Genomic DNA, 19921 nt, shown 5'->3' on the forward strand with positions numbered 1-19921 from the left:
TAGAAGCTCGGCTCGCTGCTATGTTTGGTGACTCCACAGCTTTCCGTGATGGCACCAGCCCGAGGTTCTGTAGCTCCTTCGCAGGGACCTGGACTCTGTAGCAAGGCTTAATTCCTTTCGCTGTCATCTTTTCCAGCAATAGCTGGAGCAGCTGTTTCTTCTTCCTCCATACCATGGGCGTTGCCAGAAAGCCCGAGGGGCCCACCAGCTAATTTCCATACTTGGATCTAGGTCTGTATCTGCATTGCATTTTCTTGAAACAGTAGTCATATAGCAGGTCCCTCTACGTTCTACACAAATGTGATTTAATGTCTTCCTCAGGAGCAGTGAGCTCATCTGCTACAACATGAAATTGTAAGAAGGATTAGCTCCTTTCTTATTAATGTAATCACTTTAGACTAGTTGATATGTCCTGTATACAGCTTATGGTGTAGAGTTTTATAGCATATTACTGCACCTCCATATAAGTCTAAACTGGTCATAAAATGTAATCACTTACTAAAAAAATATATTAGCGCTGCTGAAACTAGGACACAAAGTGATTTTCATAGCAACAGATAAATAAAGGCCTTGGCAGAAGTCCTATTCTTTTGCACAGAAAAATGCAGATAAAAGGGAAAGTGTTATACCCTTCCTCTGTCTCTTTCTCATCTTTTACTCTTTGCCTTCAAAGTATCTCACCATTCACAACCAGAACGAAGATATTAATAGTGCCAAAAGGTTTGCAATCTTCTCCCTTAGACCAGAGACACTTGCTGTTAACGAGAACCCAAGGATGCATCAGAAGAACATCCCATGATTCCAGTAGCAGTCTTGGAGAAGTTTTTGACATTTTTCTCAGAGACACCAGCCCGTGAGGAAAATGAGTTAACATTGGGAAGCAAAACCATGCTGTACCTACTAAAACAGTATCCTCTCCAAGTACCAGTAAGCAGCACTGAGGCAGATTCTGATGTTCTGTAAAACTTGTCTAGACACAAAATCAGATTGGGATAAAAAGACTACTGCATTTCTACTCTTTTCTGTTTATAAGGCTCATATCAACACAGTATTTTAGTACATGATGTCTATTTATGTATCTAACAGTTGTTAAACAGCTGTGCAAAGCACTGTCTGGATATTTTTATTTTAGTTTAAAAGTTAGTCAAAATATGGTTATATGTATAGTATGATTTAAGAGCAATTTAAATGGTCCAGATTTAAACTGAAGTAAGTACACGTTCAAGCCTTTTGGTAAGGTTTAGTTTTATTAGCTTAAAATCACACCTTTAATTTAAAACACGTCCGCATCCTGAACCCAGTCTTCACTGGTATTTGAGTAGCACTTTTTCCCACCACCCCTAATGATTCAGAGTTTAGAGTTACAGGAAAGGGTACCTATAGTGGAAGAAGGCGTGAATATGAGGTCTTTCTTGAATCCACAGTGAGTGCCCAACACTTGCATCAGCCCTTGCATGAAGAGTGGTGGGAATAGGAGCACAGGCAGGAACTATGTATAGATGGAGCTGCTGGTAATGCGGCTAATGCACACCGTGCTTCTGCAACAGTAGTAGTACATCACCTCCTTTGTCTCAATCACAGCTAAATACGGGATGGCTTCCAAACTGGTGGCAAACTGGTCTGGGAAATGCCCTGGTTGGAAAAAAGTGGTTTGGACTTGAGAATAAGTGGCCCTGAAGAAGGAGGAGAGAACAGAGGTGTGGGGTGCCTTAGCACTACAGCCTCTACTCTTGAGCCCATCACCCCAGAGATAAGGGCAGCCCCGAGGTTTTTGAAGGGTCTTTCCAGCTCCCAATGATAGAATTAAGAGTAGCACTATCTGCCTAATAAAAATGATTTTTCTGTTTTCCTCCAGCAGTCATACATATGCAGACATAATGAACATTTTTATTTTGAGGAAGAAAGACTATTCCTACTCCTTTTTCTGTTGTTTTCCACATCTGTTTTTGTTTGGTATTTTGGTTGGTTATTTGGATTGTTGGGCTTTTTTAAACTTAGAGGACCTGAGGAAAGAGTCCACTGGCTCATTTTCAGTGTCAATTTATAATAGAAAGTTCAGTGTGACACAGATAGTCAGAGAGCAGCAGCAGAGAGACAGCTCTGGGTAAGGGATATGGGGGAAAATTACCACCTGATAACACTGCAGTAAATTGTTTCTTAATATGTATTGCACCATGTTGCTCAAGAGCCCGGGAGACTTTCAGAGGGACAGCACAACATCAGCAGCGGGGTTTTGTGGCTGGTGTGTAGTGAGGGGATTGTAATTGCATACTTCAGTGAGCAACCAAATGTTAATCAGACTCAACACTGGGGAAAATGTTTCCAAGGAAGAACAGAGCATCTTGAGCTTCTAACAGTTGGTTAACATACCAGTAAATAAGCATCAGCTCCTAGCCAAAGGGGTCTAAAGGGTTTTGAAATGCAGAAAGCAGAAGTTGGGGGCTTCTAATGCAAACCTACATTGCTGGTAGCCATGAGGTGAGCTAACTTGCTGGTCTGTACTCAACCTCAAAGCCACCCTGAGCTCCTACAGAGCCATTCTTCCCTTTGACATTGTGTCTGTACAAGACATTCCACAGCAATTCCTCTTGTCCTCCATATGAAATTCCTCCTATTGCTCTGGGTCGGTATGTCTGTGCCAATGGAAAACACAGGGTAGGCAGCTGAAGACCTTCCTCCAAACATGGGACACAAAGTGTTTGCTGGTCTATCCACCCCATTATCTGGCATAGTCAGCAGCTAAACACGCCAGCCGCTGTCAGAAGAAAGTAAACTGCAGGGAGAAACACTGAGTATGAACTCAGCAGAGAAGATGGGAAGCAGAAGATTAAAGAGTACATCTGCAAATCTGAAGGAAACTCAGACTACCATGGCTCTTGGTCTCAGTCCCTTCTGATGCCTGTTCTGCCTTTCTTCTGCAGGCCAGCCCTTACATACCTAAAGTGCATTGCAACAGCAGGAGGAGCAATGTCTTCCAACAAGGGACCGTGAAGAAGGTAACGTCCCCCGTGGCCACTTGAGCAGCTCCACTTCTCACACCTTACAAGCCCTGTCTCTCCTAGCAGAAGCAGCCCACAGGAAGGTCTCAACCACGCTTTCAGCAGGCGCGCAGGCTGAGACATACCATGACTTACCAAAGCCTTAACAAGCCAACAAAGCAGCCAAGGCTACGACATTCACCTCCGAACTTCCACACTGTCTCCTAACCTCCCAACAGCTGGTGGCTAGAGTAAAAAGTAAGCAGTCACAGGCTTCTAGCAAAGCAGATCTGAGCAGCTTTCAATTGCAAAAGGCAAACCCCAAAACTAATTATGTAGACCCATCTTGCTGATAGCCATGAGGTCCTCCCTTCATCTGAATAATGTGTCCTACGTGGAGGCCTTCACGGTAGGACAGGTTTATAAACACTTGCAGGATAATTTCCAGCAAGACTACAGTAGAAGCAAATTTGCCAGAGCTGGAAAAATGAATCTGTCATCGCAAGATCAGCATATGCAAGTAGAAGTGTTTGAGTTTAGCTCATGGAATTGTTTACCTTGGCCTCAAGACTATCACTTCTAATGGATATGTTGTATTTCATAGGCATAGAAGTGAAGGAGTGTGTTCTTCCATCAAGATTTCAACAACCCTTGGCTCTGGAAATAACTCAGACAGCCCATCTTCCCTTTTTTTGCTGTGCACATGTGAAAAATGGCATGATCTCTACAGTTTCAACAGGTGGCTTTTCAATGTAACGTGCTCCATGTGCTGTGCAAGTCTTTGTTGTGGTCTTGCAGTAGGGCACCTCCACTAACAGAGTAAGCTCAACCCTCATAGATTAACACTGACAGTGCAATCCCAAAGTCAAAGGAAACCAAAAAGGAAACCAAGCAAATGGTTCCATGCTGGAAACAAAAAAATAAATGTAGCAGCTGAAAGCTGGATTTGTTTCACATGCCCGAGTGAGAATAAATTGAATCTGTCAATCAGCAAAGGGGAGTTACAAGGAATTGTCTCTCAGGAACACTGCAATCCGCCATGGATAAAAGCCCTTTATTTCAGTCAAGCATGAGATACCTATACATTTTCATGTCATGTTCCAAGACAGTAAGAGAAAATCAAATCAATTGTAAGACTTGTAATAAAAAATATGTATGTGTCACTTCATCACCACTACCTCTCTCAGCCAGCACGGTCTTGTCAAGAATCACATGGATGAGGGCATTACCTCAGATGAACCTTCTCCAATATTCTTGGAGAATAAATCTGAAAGAGAAATAAAAATTGTTTGCATAAATACATGTTTATTGACGGTGTTTCCTACCTTTTAGCAAGAGTATTTGGAGGGAAACTGTTCGACCTTCTGTCAGAAGTGATCTCTGGTTCACAACTGGCAAATTGGCACCTCTGAGCACCAAACCACTATGAACCAGTTCTTGCACAAAACTGGTTAGTACCAAGGTAAAAGTTCTCACTGCACTAGAGACAGGCTTAGGAGAGCTAAAGCTAAAAACAATTCAACATTCCAGTGCAAAAGCAGATTAAATAATTGCTTAAGAAAATTTGTCAAGACTCACTACTGGTATCACAAGGAATACTTTTAGGAAACTTCTTTCAAAAAAAAGGGGACAACTATAGATGAAAAATGCTCATTTAGCATTTCTTTCCTACAGAAGGAGCCTACGCTCTCATTTGAGTAATTTTTTTGATTACTATTCCTCACTAGCCTAACCTGTTTAGACAATGCAAGTCAAAGAATCTTACATGCTGTGCCTTGTGTAAATTGTCTCTAAAAAGCTTTATCATAAAAAAAAACAAAAAACACCAAAAAAACAGGTCAAAAATTGATTAAACAAACACTATTTATTTTCCCCCAGCAGGCTTAGTGCTATTGCTTTTCCCTTTTGCCCCATTTTTCATCCATGTCATTCATGGTTATGCAGGAGTTGGCAAATAATCTGGGACACTTAGGTCTAAGTAAGCTTTCCCATCAGAAAACCCCTAACTTCAGTTACCACCTTAAATGGGACTGACCTTGATGTGGGTTTTCATGGCTGCAGGTTCCTGGGTTGTTAACTCCAGTAAGCACAGATCTGTAAGGTGAATTTGCCTCAACCTTTACAAAAAGTGAAGGATGGAAGGAAGGAGTGTTCTGCGTTTGTCAGAACAGCTCTTGATGTGCCCAGTTTTAACTATGGGAACTTTGTGGGGCTGCACTACTGTCCAAGCCCCACTCAACCATGTCATGTTGTAACCCATCACAAGTCCTAGACTAAGATGACAGACTAGGATATGGGGCCCTGCTGAAATTGGTCCCACAAAGGACAGCAATTGAGTTTGGAGCAGTCCATGGGCACTCACTGAAGGAGAGCCAGACAGGGCTCAAGGCTTCACTAGCATGTTTGCTTCTGGCAAAGGGACCAACCCAACCAGCTCACATTCATCCCACCACTCATGGGGATGGATGATGACCATGCTGGGTTCCTATCCACGCACTGCTAGCTCCTGTTCTGCACAGGGTCCTCCAACCTTCATCTGCATCAACATCAGCCAGGAGGAACCCTAAAATAGCACCCTGCAAATTTGAATAGAAAGATGAAAAGAGGGAAAGAGAAAGTCTTATTACCTTTAAGGCAAATGGCCATTTTATGTCAATCTCCACCCTCCCAGCAGCAGTCTGACAGTCTCTGGGCATTAGTGTGACACTAGATTGAGTGGGCATCATTTAGTGAGTCACTAAATGGTGTGCAGTGACCTAGCATTGCTACCAGTGACTGGATGGGATGAAGAGGTTCTTCTTTCTAATGGCAAGGCTGTGGGCCAGGTCTGGGACTCATCCATGGAAGCATGGAGCGCTCTAGCAGCACAGGCCAGCTTAGGAGTTCATGCATTTCAGAAACACACTAAATAAACAAGCGAACACAGAATTGGTAACCACTGCTCCTGTAGGAAAAGTATGCAATGAAAAAGCCATCAGCCCTGCTTTTTTTTAATCCATTCCTATCATTCCTCAGATTGAATTTCTTTCCATGCCATGCTTTCCCTCCCCTCAGCCATCCCCCCCAAATGTCTGCTTCCTTCAGAACTGCAATACCGCCCACCAGCAAGGAAGAAAAAGTTGATAAAAGGCAATACACCATTCTCATTATTCCATAGCTTTTTCCTTGATGGACCTGAATGCAAAGAGAAATTAAATCAACAAGTAGAAGGAAGGATGCAAAGTGAAATTCAAGATGCTGGAAAGCTGCTTTTCTCCGGAGGTCCTATTCTTCTCTCAGTCCGGAAGACAGGAAAGAGCAGACTGTTCATGACAGAGGAGAAAAAACTTCTGAGGGTCTTTAGGGGGAACTCAATCAAAGAAATTATTTTCCCACAGACTGGGGCTGAGCAAAACTTAATGGTTTTTTCCTGATTGAAGAATAAATCGGCTATTAATTTATGACCTGAAGCATACATAATAACCTTCCAAATGTTGTCTAGTTCTGTGAGTAGCAATGCTTGCACCCTTTCTGTTTGAGTTTGATTCTCACCAGCTAATTCAGCTAATGGATTAAATATTTCTCATGAAGGCTCACTGGCTGTGGCTTCCGAAAAAAAAAAAATTGCTTAATTTAAAAAAAAAATCCAGCCATGTGTTTCCAGCATAATATTATGTGTGTCTACATAGAGATCTACATGTATTTGAGATCAAGTTAAATGTAAGCACATGGCAGAGTGGAAAGAAGGGTGTTTGCACCGTGCCAAGGGCCCATGTGCAGGTTATTAGGGGGGAGTGGGGAAGAGTCCTGTACCCCAAGAGCAGTGGCAGCGCAGAGGTGCTGCTGGGAAGGGTTAGCACACACCATCGCTGCCAGGACATCCTGTTCACTGAACTTCTGCGGAATTGATAAATGACTCTGGATTGCTTTGTTTATTTAAATGGAAGCCAACATTTTAACAGCAATAAAGGGCAGGCTAAATAATTCTCTGTGCTGGCTATCTAGGTGAGTATGATCTCTGAAATCTATGGGCTGCGTTTAAGAAACTGAACCCCCCTGCTCCTTCGTTTGTATATACACACAATTTGGGCAGCCGGTATAAATTGTAAAATAAGATGACAATATTAGCATCTTCCCTTGGCTTCCTCTCACTGAAACAAAACCGCAGGGGGAACACTATTCAAGCATTTCCTTTAAGCTCATAAGTTAATCAAGAGACATCAGGGAATAAGACAGTTTTATAGCTTTCCAGTAAAATGCGATACAACTCACAGACACTGAGTGATTCCACAGTTCCCTTTCCAAAGTGTGGCAAACAGAAAAACAAAAGAAAAAAAAAAACCCAAACAACGTTTGCCCCCCGCTCTTGAAGGCTGACAACGAGGTTGCCGGAGAAAATAATGTGTTTGTGACTTCCGAGCCGGCCGCCTACGGACAGAAATAACAACAGTAATGAAGGCACGGAACGTCTTGAGCAATTTATGAGGGGATTGTGCTCAAAATATTAAGCAAAAAAACAAACGGTCACTGCTGTTTCAAAGTCAGGGCTCGATCCTGCCACGGGTGGGATTGTTTTGCCTTTGGCATCCCCTCCTCCTCTCCCGTGTGTTACTACGTGTTACGGCCGAAATAAACCTCCGAAGGGCTCCATGCCCTCGGATGGGGGGGTGAGGTGCAGCCCCCCAAGGAGACCGGAGCTCTCCAGCCCTTCACCCGGGGCAGGTCCCTGCCTTGCCCGGGGTAAACCCCGGCTAACCTCATCCCCACTATCATCTCTCTTCGAGGCTGAACCCCTTACTCCTCTCAGGCTACAAAAACGAATGCAAAAATTACCCAAATAAATCCTCTCTCCTCACACCTTCACCACCCTAGGCCTGTGGAAATGGGGAGGAGGGAAAAGGGGGAGCAACCTCCCACAATCATCCACTTCAAAACGCGTGTGGACTCCCCCGGGTCCTCCCCTGCAGGTACGCCCGGGCAATAACTTCCCAAGCTCCCCCTTCAAACGCTTGCGTGCAATGACTTTCCGCCCTTTTCCTGCAAGATGCCTCTTTTGCTGCTCCCCAGCGCTCCCTGTTTTTTAGGTTTGGGAGCGATTCCCACACCGATGCCTTTAACAAAGGAGGAGAGGGACCGAGGAGCCCGGAGGGTCGCCGGACACCCCCCAGGTTTGCAGCCCGGTTGCATCTCCGAGCCGGGCTCTTCTCGATGCATTTTCGCTTTTCCTCTGCCTTTCACCCTCTCCCACGCTTATAGCTAAACAAGTTCACAGTTTACACACAGTAAAACGTCCGTATTGTGCTTAATGGCTGCGGAGAAAAGGCTCTTCGCAGGGATCCTCATAAAAGCCCTTTATTTAGTTTCGAGCATTTTCTTGTAATCAATAAAAGTTGGCTGTTATCTCCCGGCGCATTTAGCGGGGAAGTTTATTGCCTGCCGGGCGGATTAAGGGCGAGACAGGAGTGCACCATACAAGGAAGGGACTCCCGAGCCCCTAGATCCGAGGCTCAGATTCATAAAATATAACCATCCATTACGTTGCCGATATCTGGAGCCAGCAAATATACACAGACTATAAATTGTCGCTGGCGGGGTGCGGGGCGCGGGGGCTCCTCCCGCCCGCATTCCTCCCGCGCCGGGGGGGGTCCCGGCACATCCATCACCTCCGTTATGACTCTGCGATGGAGCAAATGGGTTGTGTAAAGAGGCAGCGTTTGACAAGGTGGCATGGTTATCCTGTCCAAATGATGCATAATATTAGTATTAGGGCTTAGATCATCGCATGCTTTTAAAATCATCACTGCTAACTAAAAGGAGGGGAAAGTCCAGGGGGGGTGCAGGGGGCAAAAGTTTCCATGTAGATAATGATTATAGATGGTGGGATTTACGGGGAGGGGTGCGCGCACAAATAAACACGTCTACTGTCGACAGAGAGATTGGGGGGGCCCGATCCGGCCGCTGACCCCTGGGACGGTGGATCCCGCAGCCATCAGGACTGCACCCTTCCCATCCTCGTCGGGCACCTTCCAAGGGGATTTCTTTAGGAAAAACCCTCCGCTTCTCACCCCCGACTGGCTACGGTCACGGACACCAGTGAGGGGGGGCGAGAAGAGGCTCTCCGGGGCTGGAGAAAGGGCCAAATAAGCTTCAGGAGCTTTGGAAACATAGCATGGTGAAGCGAATTGTACCGAGATGTTCTTGGGGAAACGGGCGGTCTCCGTACCGCATCTCCTCCTCCTTCTGCCCTCTTTGCGGGGCTGGGGGATCCCGGGGGAGCTGGAGAGTCTGTTCCTGTCCCGCACGAGTCATAACCGGGCTTAAGTCGGACAGGGCCAGGTGGGCATCCTGCCCACGGAAAGGTTAAGGAAGAGAGTACCCGAGCCAAGGGAAGAAAGGGAGAAATAGAGAAGATCCTCGACTCCAGCCCTTCCCGATAAAACTCCCCGCCCGGGGCACCGCGCAGCGCCCGTTCCCTGCGAGGCTGCGGCGTTTTCCCATGGCAGAAGGCTTCGGTCTGCCGCTGGAGTCACGAGATGTGAAAGGAGAGGGTAGAAAGTGCCTCTTAATCTGGCATCTGCCCTGCCCAGGGCTGGTACCGGGGCAGGGTCAGCAGAGCCCGGTGACACTGGTGCCACGAGGAGGATAAAATCCCCTCTCGGCGTGATTTATCAGCCATCTCTGACCCCTGAATAGTTGACTTATAGGGCTGGTGACACATTACCCGGGAAATGGGGCTGGCGTGATTTGTGGTCTGTCTCTCCCCCACACACACCACCCCAAGTCTCGGCCCCGAGCCTTTTTTTGGTCAGCTGGGCGCAGGAAACTCTCCAGCCCCTCTATCTTTTCCAGCATCCCCATCCACTCATTCCTCTCACACCGGCGGCCGGGACAGCCCCACCGGGCCCGGCCAGGCGGACAGGGATGGTGCCGGGCAGCCTCATCTTTCGGCCACCGAGGGAGGGCACTGGCCATTTCAGTGAGGGCGGGGAGGACACGCTATGGCAACGCCGGCCGGGAGAGCTGGGCTGAGACCGGGCACAGCTGGAGGGGTGTGATGCTTTCCAACCTTTGATTTGGGGTTTGCCTGCAGAACGGGGGTGGGAGGAGGGTGGCCTTGGTTTTTTGAAGGCAAGCAGAAATTTGATTATAGCGTACGGCGGAGGTCTGTGATTTGCGGTGAGCGGATTTAATTAACTACGGCCCTTTTGAGTCTCGGAAAACCCGGTCAGCGCGGCGGGGCCGGGGATGACGCTGACCCCGAGAGCGGGAGGGTAGGGAGGCTGCGGCTCTGGGCTGGCTCCCTCGCCTCGGCTCCCTCCGACGGACCCTCTGGCATGGGATCGGCCTGGCGGAGAGGAGGGCGGGGGGCTGCAGCCTTCCCCGCATCTCCTAAGCTTGCTTTTGGGGGGATGAGACGGGGGGCACGGCGTGCCTTTCGCCCCACCTCCACTCGCATCACTCGCTGCAGCTGCCACCGGGGCCAGACAGAGGTGGGGTGGCTCCCTCCACCTGGAGGTTTGCCTGTGGCGTTTCCTATTTTGATGATGATAACGATTCTAATGACGGTGGAGGCAGCAGAGCGGTGGGCGGGAGGTGCCCGGTGCGGCGGCGCAGCCCGCCCCTTCGGGGGCTTTCGGGCCGCCTGGCTGCCTGCCGGCGCACAAGTGGTATCAGGTCTAATTGCCGTCAACGAATGTCACCGGCAGAAGGAAAAACAAACGTTGCCTCCAAAGATCCCGAAGCAGAATTTGGCAAGGCTCCTAAAGACACCAATTAGCAAAGGCTAAACCCATTAATGAAGTGGCGGCTCTCTGGTTTCAGCCAGGTGGTGCAGATCAGAGCGCCTATATCTGCAGCAAAGCTCAGCTTCCCTCCAGCCAGGACCTCACAGCAAACCTCCACATCAATAATACGCTTAATGGATCTCATTAGGGTTGGGGCTGAGAGTCCCGGCCTGGGAGCAGGGAATTGGAGGGGAGAAGGGGGGGCAGCGCTACCCTGCTCCCATGAGGTGACGCCCGGGTGGGACCACCTCTCCCTCCGCAGATTCCTGACCCTCCCCGCTACCTGGCTGAGCTCATCGATTTGCGCAGACCCTTACACACACACACACACACCCCACGCGTGTCTGCCTTCATCTGAGCACCTTCAGCCGGCCAAGCTATGAGCATCCGAGCATCTTCGGCCGTGCGGAAGGTCCCGGAGCGGCAGCAACCCCTTTCCGTGGTCCGACCCCTTCTACAAAGCCGATTTTCGAAGAAAAGCCTCCAGACGTCACCTGTGTAAAAAGTGGGAGGAAATATTTCCGCTTCACCTAGGGGGAAACCATAAAAAAGAGGAAAAGGGGAAAGCTGGGATAGGATAAGCTCGGCCGAGGTGAGCTAGAATATTTAGCTAATGGAGGTGAACTATGAAAGGAGACTTCATATTTCTCTCCGAGGAATCTCTCCAGGTCCGTAGCCGAGAATATACACAGCAAACGTTGTGCTTGAATTATAGCTGAGGGTTTGCTTTATTTGAATTCACTGGTGTTTATTTAAGAAAGTGAATAAAGGTTTTATGTAAACAGCCATTATTTCTGATGAGCGCTCAACAGCAATAAGAAGGGGGTGGGTTTTTTTAGTTGAGATTGTGGCAAAAGTTGACATTTCGGAGATTGCAGTTTGTCTTGCCGACGCCAGGCAGTCCCGAGGCATGAACTGCAAGGAAAGCTGTGTGCGCCTGTGAGTGTGAAACGGCGATGCCGAGCGAACCGGGGTCTGAAAACAATTATTTTTTAAGACATCAGCTTAAGCCCAACATTAAAATAAAATAAAAATATTTTCCTAAGGAGCGAGGCTGGTCTCGCTCAACTAACGAGGGAGGAGAACTCAGGTTTCCCTGCCGCCGGCCCCGAGCCCGCGGGGCTCTGCCGGGGGGGCAGCACCGACCCGGCGGGGCCGCGGTGGGACCCCCCCCGAACCGGGCGGGGCAGTGGCGGAGCCCGGCGAGAGCTCCTTGCCCGGCCCTGCCTGGCCCTTTTTGCACCGTAAATAGTTTGTTTAAAATACTGCGTCTCTTTATTGTTGATGTTGTTGATGTTGTTGTTATTATTATTATTATTGTTATTACTATTTCTTCTTCTAATGTGGCTGTTCTTTCCGAAGTTGACTCCAGTGTCGTTGGAGATGCGTGGGTTTCGGTAAGAAATCATGCGAGAAGTAAAGGCTCTCGTTGATGCAGCGCCTGGGGAAATTGGACTTTATTGATAAGCTGCTCGCCGGGAAGGAGCTCGGCAGGAGTGGGCTCTGACCAGCCAGGCTACGCATCTCTGCGGGTGCGGATGCTCGCAGACGTGGCTGAGATATCGGAGAGGCACGGAGAGGACTCTCGCTTCATTATTAATCCCATTTTTCACACATGCCACGCAGGGAGGAGGCAGGGACAGTTCTGCTTTCCGTGAGGCTGCGTGTATCGCTCCTGTTTCTTGGTCTCCTGTACAACCTCATCTGAAATAAACCCGAAAAATTTCTGTCCGGCACCCAGGAGGCGAAAGCGAAGCTAGTGTATGCCGGAGAGCCCCTACGAGGCTCCTGACCCCTACTAGGGGATCGCCGGCCCCATCAGACAGGGGGAGCCCCACCAACATAGACTCATTGCGGTGAATGGGTGCAGCGTAAGGGATTTGGGATCTTTCAGATCTGAAAATAGTCACAGAGGATTTAAGGGGGGGTGTAGACAGTAAAGAGAAGTCCTGAAAAGCTGCAACCCCTAGTTTGAAGACTGTCGAGGAACCCTAGGCTCAAGCCTTTCGCCTTCGGAAATAACCAGCATTAAAAGCCTTTCTTGTTATCTGGCAATTATTAAAAAAAAAAAAAAAAAAAAAAAAAGGAGGGGGGCATTCTCAGGTTTTGGACCTGTTCTTCGGGGGTGTTACATTGCTCTACAATCACGTTGATTTCGCCGACGAACGGCTATAGACCTGCCTAAAGTCACGACACTGTCCCGACTGTTTCTGTAGAAATTCAGCAGTAACTGCATCTTCGCAAGACCGGGCAAAACCCCTCCATCCGCTCATCTTTCCCCAAACTCGTTTTCGTGGTTTTGGTCTACGTGCCCGAGAACATATACAACGGGAGCAACGAGGGAGAAACATTTTTTTTCCCCTTCTATCGCTGGGGAAGAAGCTAAAAAAAAAAATACTCTCCGAGCTCTGCTGCTTGGCCAGAGCAGCCGCGGGTAGAACAGGGAGCCAAAATCAGGCACAGGGAAAGGAATTTTACACCAGACCTTTCATTCGTATCTGAGCATCTTTCTCCATAGCCTGAGTACCAACAGTGTTTTATTTTTTCTCCCATTTGCTCGTTATCTGACAAAGATATCGTAAAAGCGCTGCCCTTGCTCTCTCGCCGACCCGGGGTCGGTGTGGGCACTGCTGTCCCGTTTCTGGGGAGGCCGGGGGGGCGCCTGCCCCTGCACAGCCAGCCCAGAGTCCTCTAACCCACGGGAAAAGAAACTCCCGACACATTTTTCCATTCTCATTGGACAAGAGCCACCTCAAATCACTTTCTCCAGTACAAGTTAGTCTTTGAGGGGGGAGGAAAGAAAGAGAAAACCAAAAAACCAAGAAGCAAACAAAACCCTGCGTATCCATGAGCCTCACCGATGTGGTTTATCAGAAGAAAAACAGCCACGTTTCGCTGGACATCTGTCTGGTGGTTTTCCTTGCTTAGAAGATGCTAACAACACCACTCCCCACCCACTCCCCCCAGCATCCCCACGCCGGTGGGCGCAGCAGTGGCCCCACAGACAGCGGTTTTCTAGGGCTGGAAGGGAACTGCAGGGCCCTCTCCACACCCCGAATTCCTCCCTGACGGTGTATTAAAGGCAGACTCGATTTACAAGCGCCTTCTAGATCAATCCCCTCGCGTCCCTGCCCAGGCAGGGCTCGGGCTCGGACGGCGGCCCAGGAGCGCTGCCCTGCGCGGGCGCTGCGAGCATCCAGGCAGCAGCAGAGCTTTGCGCGCCTCTCCTGGAAATCTCCCTGTCCGTTTTGACTGCAGCGGAGCCTCCATCCGATCCGTTACACCCTGTTTACCAACTCAATAGTCCCCTCTTCGCCCAGAAAGCCAGCCTCTCGGTTTTGTCTCTTGTCCCAGTTCCTTTTCCTTTAAGGTTTGTGTTGGGGAATGCTGTTGGCACTTCGCTCTCCTTCCTCAGGTGTTTGTTGCTCCTTTCCTTCTTCTTCTTAGCGGGGGGACTCCTGCAGGAACTTTCAAAAACCAAAGAGGAGATGGAAAAATAAAGTGGAGGAACGAAAAATTCTGTCCTGTGGGCAAACACCTCGGCTGCGGGGAATTTCTCCCTGAGTTCTCAGGGCAGCAGTAGGCGAGAACCAGGCTCTCGCCAGCCTCCACGTCTCCAAAGAACACAGGGAATTTTGGGGTCCTTCACTTTGTTTTTCCATCTCCCCTTTTTTTCATCACGGCATCACACGCTCAGCGCCCATCGGCCCAACACGGGAGGCAGCTCCGCTCCGCCTGCCACCGCCTCAACCTCCTTGGGCAGGATCAAGGCTCCCCCAGCCTCGGGAAGCTTTGGAAAGGGAATTGCTCCCATTAGGGCCTCGCGGAAAACTGGTGTCCCAGCGGGCAAGGAGAGGGGCTCCTCACCGCTGCGGCTTTCGCTTTCATCGAAGCCGCTTGGGACGGGAGCAGGAGGGGGCCGGGAAGCGGCTCCCCGTTCTCCCCAATATCCCCGGGGGGCGGGGGGGTCGGAGCACCGAGATCCGCGTCTTTTCGCGTTTCTACGAGAAGCCAAGCCGACGGCAGAGCCAGCGGATCCGCACCGGGGGGACTTCCCGGGAAGGGCACCGGTACGCAGGGAGGGCGAGAGGCTGCTTTTCCCCCCTTCCAGGGCAGCCCCTACCCCTACCGGCATCACACAGCGCTTGCGTGACGTCACGGCTTCCTCCCCACGCCGGGCTTCGATCTGACGTCACGGAGTTCGGCACACGGCGAATCGGGACGACGCCAAAGCAAAGCAAACACCACTCCCCCCCCTGCACCCCGAAACGGCCCCGGCGGCTCTGAGTAGCGCCCTTTAGGGTCGGGGAGGAGTCGGGCAGTCCTGGCGTCAAAAACCAAAAGCCACGTCATAAGATACGCTTGGATACATGCGGATCTGCCGACGTCACGGGCAGCTTTCTCATCAGGGGCACAGTTTTGCGTCATCAAATTAGGTCCTTGTCATCGCCGCCGTGAGAAAAAGGAGGGGAGGAGAAAAGCCAAAAAGGAGAAGGCCGCCTCGGGAGGTTTACAGGGCGAGGAGAGAGAGAGGCTGCCTTTCAGTGGGGCGAGGGAGGCTGGGGCAGCCTCCGCAGCCCTCTCCCCTGGTTAACAGACTTGACGTGGTTACAAACCATAGCAAACATTTTATTTACAGGAGATATATATATATATATTTATATATTTTGTCAGTGCAGTATTTGTTGGCCGGATTATTCGAAGCAACACGTTGCAACCGATGATGAGGACGTTGGCAAAATACTTCACATTGTAAATTGGGGGGGTGGAGGGGGAAAGGAGGGGAGGATTTCAGAGCACGTTCTCGGAGTCCTTTGCTCGGATTTTCCTGGAGAGGGCAAGGGGCGGGAGACGGAGAATAAAATAACATTTAAAAAAAGAAGAAAAAAAGGACCACCAGAGAATTCCCCGCTCTCCTGCGGGCAGCGTGGAGGGAGAGGCGGCCGTCCCGGGGCTCCTCTGCTCCTCGAAGGATGGAGGGAGATAAATAAGCGCGCATGTCCCGGGCGCGGGCACGGCCGGGCCGCCCCGTCTATAGGGCGCCCCGCGGCTCGGGGCTGGCGGCGGCGGGCGGCAGCGGGGACGGGAGTCTGGGGCTGCCGGAGGACTTGCCGAGCCCGGGGGCGGGCAGGTTTCGATCTGCGCCCTCAGTCCGTTCCGTATCGCTGGGGGCCATGTCGAGGGAATCGGCGTCGCTGCTGTCGCTGTCGCCCTCGGAATGGCTGGGGCTGCGCTCGGGCTCCCCGGAGGTGGCGGCGGGAGGCCCGCCGGCTCGCTGCGCTGGAGGCTCCGGTTCTGGCTCCGGCGGCGGCTCCTTGTCCTTCTGGGCCTGCGCTTCCTTGGAATGCCGCCACTTCATCCGCCGGTTCTGGAACCACACCTTCACCTGCGGCAGTGCCGCCCTTAGACGGGAGGCACGGACCCCTCTGCGCCCCGAGCACCGCCCGGCCCCGCGCCTTCCACCGGGAGCGCCTTCCACCTCACCCCCTATGCCCGCACCCCTGGGCGAATAAGGTGGGTTTATTTTTTTACTTTTTCTTCTCTTTCTAGATCGCGTGTTTAAGTACAAAACGCTCCCCCACCCCGTGTTTGTTCTCTGTCCTTCTGCTTCTTCTTCCAGGAAACCAAACCTTGCTCAAGAAACCACAGCATTATACAATTCTCTGCTCTGCGGACCCTCAATAGTGGAATCTTTACAGAGTGGCGTTTAATGATTCCGTTTGAAGAAGGGTTTTCACTTCCCTAAAACTGAGGATTTCACAACGCGAGGAGAGATTTAGAAAAAAAAATTAAAAAAAAAAAAAGTAAAAAAAAAAGGGGGAAACACGTTAAAAATAGCGTGTTCGCTCCTACTTCCTTTGACCTAAACTGCCTCCGACAGCGAGCAGCGTTTTAAAAAGCCCACGTTTGTGATATGCCCCGGCTCCGCTCGGCCTTCTCCACAGCGGCCAAAACAAGGGCGAAAGCTCCACGCCGAGGCGCGGAACCTGCGTGCAGGAGATGCTCGGGGCGAGGTCCCTCTCCTAGCCAAAAATTAGGGAAGGGCAAACGCTTTACTGCTACCTCCCCCTCCTCCGGTATCCCTCTAAACACGAAGTAAAGTTTGAAATAAAACCGAAGCCGTTCTTACTTGAGCATCTGTTAGCCCCAGCATCGCCGCCAGTTGTTTTCTGTCTGGTTTGGTGACGTATTTCTGGATTTCGAACCGTTTTTCTAAACCTTTCCTCTGCAGGTTGGAAAAAACAGCCCTGGACCAGGAGCGTTTCCTCTTGTACGTCTGAGGCAGCGTGTCCTTGGTTAAAACCGCATATGGACCTGGCAGGAGGGGTAGGAGGGAGGGAGAAAAAAAACGGGGAGACAGATGGAGAAGGTATTATTAATATCGATGCCCGAAAGGTAGCCTTGAATCTATCAAAATAACATGTGGGCTGAGGTGTATGGGGAAGGCCCGGGCCAGCGTGGCCCTGCCTGCCGACTGGGTCCAAGTCCTGGCAGTGTGTGCTTCCTCGGGCAAGGATGGAGTGATTTGAAACCTACATTTTTTCCTCTCCCCCCTCCCTGCCCCTTCTCTCTCGGCTCAGGTATTATTTTTGTACTAGATAGGATGGTCCTTCAGATCGGGCCCTATCGGGCTCTTCCTTCCCCCCAAGCAGCCCGGCTTTCTCCCAAAATCTGAGTCTAGCTAGAAAACACATGCCCTGGCCTTCCAAAAACTCCCGGCTAGTCCCTCCGGGAGGAAAGCGCCCGGGCTGGGGTCGCTGCTCCGCGACGGAGGGCCCTGCGCCACAGGAGGGTCGAGGAGGGATGAGATGTACCTGGAAAAGTGTCTTGAAACTGGTGCTGAACTGAGCTCCTTGGGTTTGTGTTTAAGGGACCCAGAATAGCAGAGGCCTCGTTAATGGGGTCTAGAGACGCGAAGAACTGGCCGGCGGAAGGCTGCAAGTTGGGGAGATGAACCCCAGTTTGGCGGCTGGTGGTTAGTAAGGAGGTCAGATCTGTGAGCACAGGAACAAGGAGAGCTCTGTTACACCGCGGTCGAAGCCGACACCCCGGCACGCTCCGGGTCCCCTGCCCGAGGGGCTGGGGTGGGACCGGGCAGCCTCCTCGGGGAGAGGCGGCCGTGCCCCGGCCGTCAGACACCCTCCGGGATATTTACTGCCTTGGTCAGGATGTTTACACGCCGCGAGGGGGGTTGGAGTGCAGCGAAAAGCCTTTAGAAGGGGCAAAGCCCCGGGGTCGTGTTGGGAAGCGGAGCCCGTCCCAGTCGCTATTTTTACGCTCTCGCTATTTTTCCCGGCTCTGCTGCCTTGCGCGGGTTGGGGATGGGCGGGGGCTGCTTTAGTGAGCGCTATCAGAAACCTCGATATATACCGATTTTTTCTTAAAATAACTATTTTCTCGGCTAGGTAGATTTTTTCTTTTTTTTTTCTTTTTTTCTTTTTTTTTTTTTTTTCCTTTTTTTTTTTCCACCCCCCAAATCGCGGCATCTAACAGTTAAATACATCAAAGAGCACCGAGCGTGGCAAAGCGGAGAAGCCGATTTCTCTACCTCTCAGCGTGTTGCCTTCCTTGACTTTGGGGTCAAACTCCGCCGATAAAATGCGGTCGATGCCGAATTTCAGGTCCTTGCTGGCGGGCGCGGGCGCCGAGCCGTGCGTGTGGCCGCCCGGGCGGGGGGCCGGGGCGCCTCCTGCTCCTCCACCCGCAGCTACCGACGCTGCCACCGCCGCGGACCGGTGCTGCGGGGCTCGGGGGGGGTGGTGGTGGTGGGAATGGAAGGCGGCCGAGAGCGGCGAGAGGCGCGGCGGGAAGGCGGCGGGGGCGTCGGGGGCCACGACGGGCGTGGGTCGGAGCGGCGAGGCGGCGGCGTGGAAGGGAGCGGCGTGGTGGACGGCGGCTCCCAGCGCCGCCGCCGGCATCCCGGTGCCAGCACCTCCCGGCAGGCTGTCGGCTGGTCCTCCCGCCGGTTCGCCGCCGGCGTGGAGGATGTCGGCTATGCAGAAGGAAGGCTTCTTCGCCACGGCGGCGTCCAGAGGGAAGCAGCCGCCGGCTGCCGGAGCCGAGCAATACGCCGCTGACCACAAGCTGAAGTTGGAAGCGTAGAAAGGAGCCAGCCCGGCCGTGTACATCCTGCTCGAGGACCGGGACGCGCCGCCCTCGCAGATCAGCTCCCCAGTGAGCGCCGAGGAGCTGCCCGCTGCCCCGGGGGCATGGGGAGGGATGGGCGAGAGGCGGCTGGCGGAGCACTTGCTGCAGGGGCAAGGGGGAAAACCGACCTCCAGAAAACAAAAAAAAAAAAAGAAAGGAAAAAAAAAGAAGACAGTCCCCCAAAACCCACGGCGAGACGGAGAGAGCGAGCGGGCGAGGAGCGGCACAAACAAAACAAACCCAAACCAAACCCCCTTTCCTCGCAACGGGGAAAAAAAAAATATATCCACCCCTCCCCAAAACTTTCTCTGGCAGCGACGCTCCCGGCTCCGGAGCAGCCCTCGCTCCCTCCCCACGCCCAATCGCGCTGCGCGGGGCCGGGCAGCGCCACCCGCCGGCACGCCCACGGGGATGCGCAGTTGCGCGGTGGCGGCTCCGTGGCCCGTAGCCTCCAGCCCGGCCTGCCCGGTTTGCCGCACGAGCGTCTGCCCTCCACACCTCCTTAACTAACGCCCTCGACTTTGAGCACGACGACGACCCCTCCAAAACAACCCAAGGGCGCAGCGCTTGCCGCCGCGATTTCCAAACGTTTGAAAGAAACGAGCAGGGAAATCCTTCCCGATCGGAGGCAGGTCGGTCCTCTTGGAAATGTTTCCCAAGGAAATGCATTTCCTTCCCGGATAAATGAGCCTGGGAGGGTCTGGAAGAAAATGAGTCTATGCCCATGCATGCAACATAGGTATTTATGTGAGCTCTGAGCTATTCTGGGCCCAGGACACGTTGGATCCCGCATTAGCAGCGACTAATTAATTAATCATATCTGGTCGACAATGATATTTAATATAATTTTACTGCGTTCTCCGGCCAGGTTGTCTGCTTCTACACCAATTTCACCTTAAAGACTAGTTTGTAATCTTGCAAATATATGACAACCGAATTACCCTTTTTTTTTTCTTTTTTTCCCCTCTTTTTTAGATTAAAATCACAAATTACCATTCGCTGCAATAATGTAGGGATCAATTAATCAAAGCA

At 51.3% G+C, this 19921-nt stretch overlaps 1 protein-coding gene across 2 annotated transcripts; it reads right to left on the bottom strand.

The window, feature by feature from the left end:
• Positions 1-15346: 15346 nt before the first annotated feature.
• Positions 15347-19359, bottom strand: HLX (H2.0 like homeobox). Of its 2 annotated transcripts, XM_054064082.1 has the most exons (4): positions 18291-19359; positions 17557-17736; positions 16872-17056; positions 15354-16127 (listed from the first exon to the last, which is right to left on the bottom strand). In XM_054064082.1, the coding sequence occupies exons 1-4, from the start codon at positions 18868-18870 to the stop codon at positions 15774-15776; spliced, it is 1299 nt and encodes a 432-aa protein (XP_053920057.1). In that variant the 5' UTR covers positions 18871-19359; the 3' UTR covers positions 15354-15773. The 2 variants fall into 2 exon arrangements, with proteins under 2 accessions (XP_053920058.1, XP_053920057.1); XM_054064083.1 differs by lacking the exon at positions 17557-17736 and having other exon boundaries at positions 15347-16127.
• Positions 19360-19921: the final 562 nt, after the last annotated feature.

Source organism: Cuculus canorus, chromosome 3 (assembly GCF_017976375.1).
Source record: "Cuculus canorus isolate bCucCan1 chromosome 3, bCucCan1.pri, whole genome shotgun sequence".
Taxonomy (NCBI): Eukaryota; Metazoa; Chordata; class Aves; order Cuculiformes; family Cuculidae; genus Cuculus; species Cuculus canorus.

Coding starts and splice junctions, on each gene's coding strand:
- HLX (XM_054064082.1), bottom strand. CDS start 18,870: ATGTACACGGCCGGGCTGGCTCCTTTCTACGCTTCCAACTTCAGCTTG. Junction 17,737..18,290: donor GGAAGGCAACACGCTGAGAG/GTAGAGAAATCG, acceptor CTGTGCTCACAG/ATCTGACCTCCTTACTAACC. Junction 16,128..16,871: donor TGGGGCTAACAGATGCTCAA/GTAAGAACGGCT, acceptor GCACTGCCGCAG/GTGAAGGTGTGGTTCCAGAA.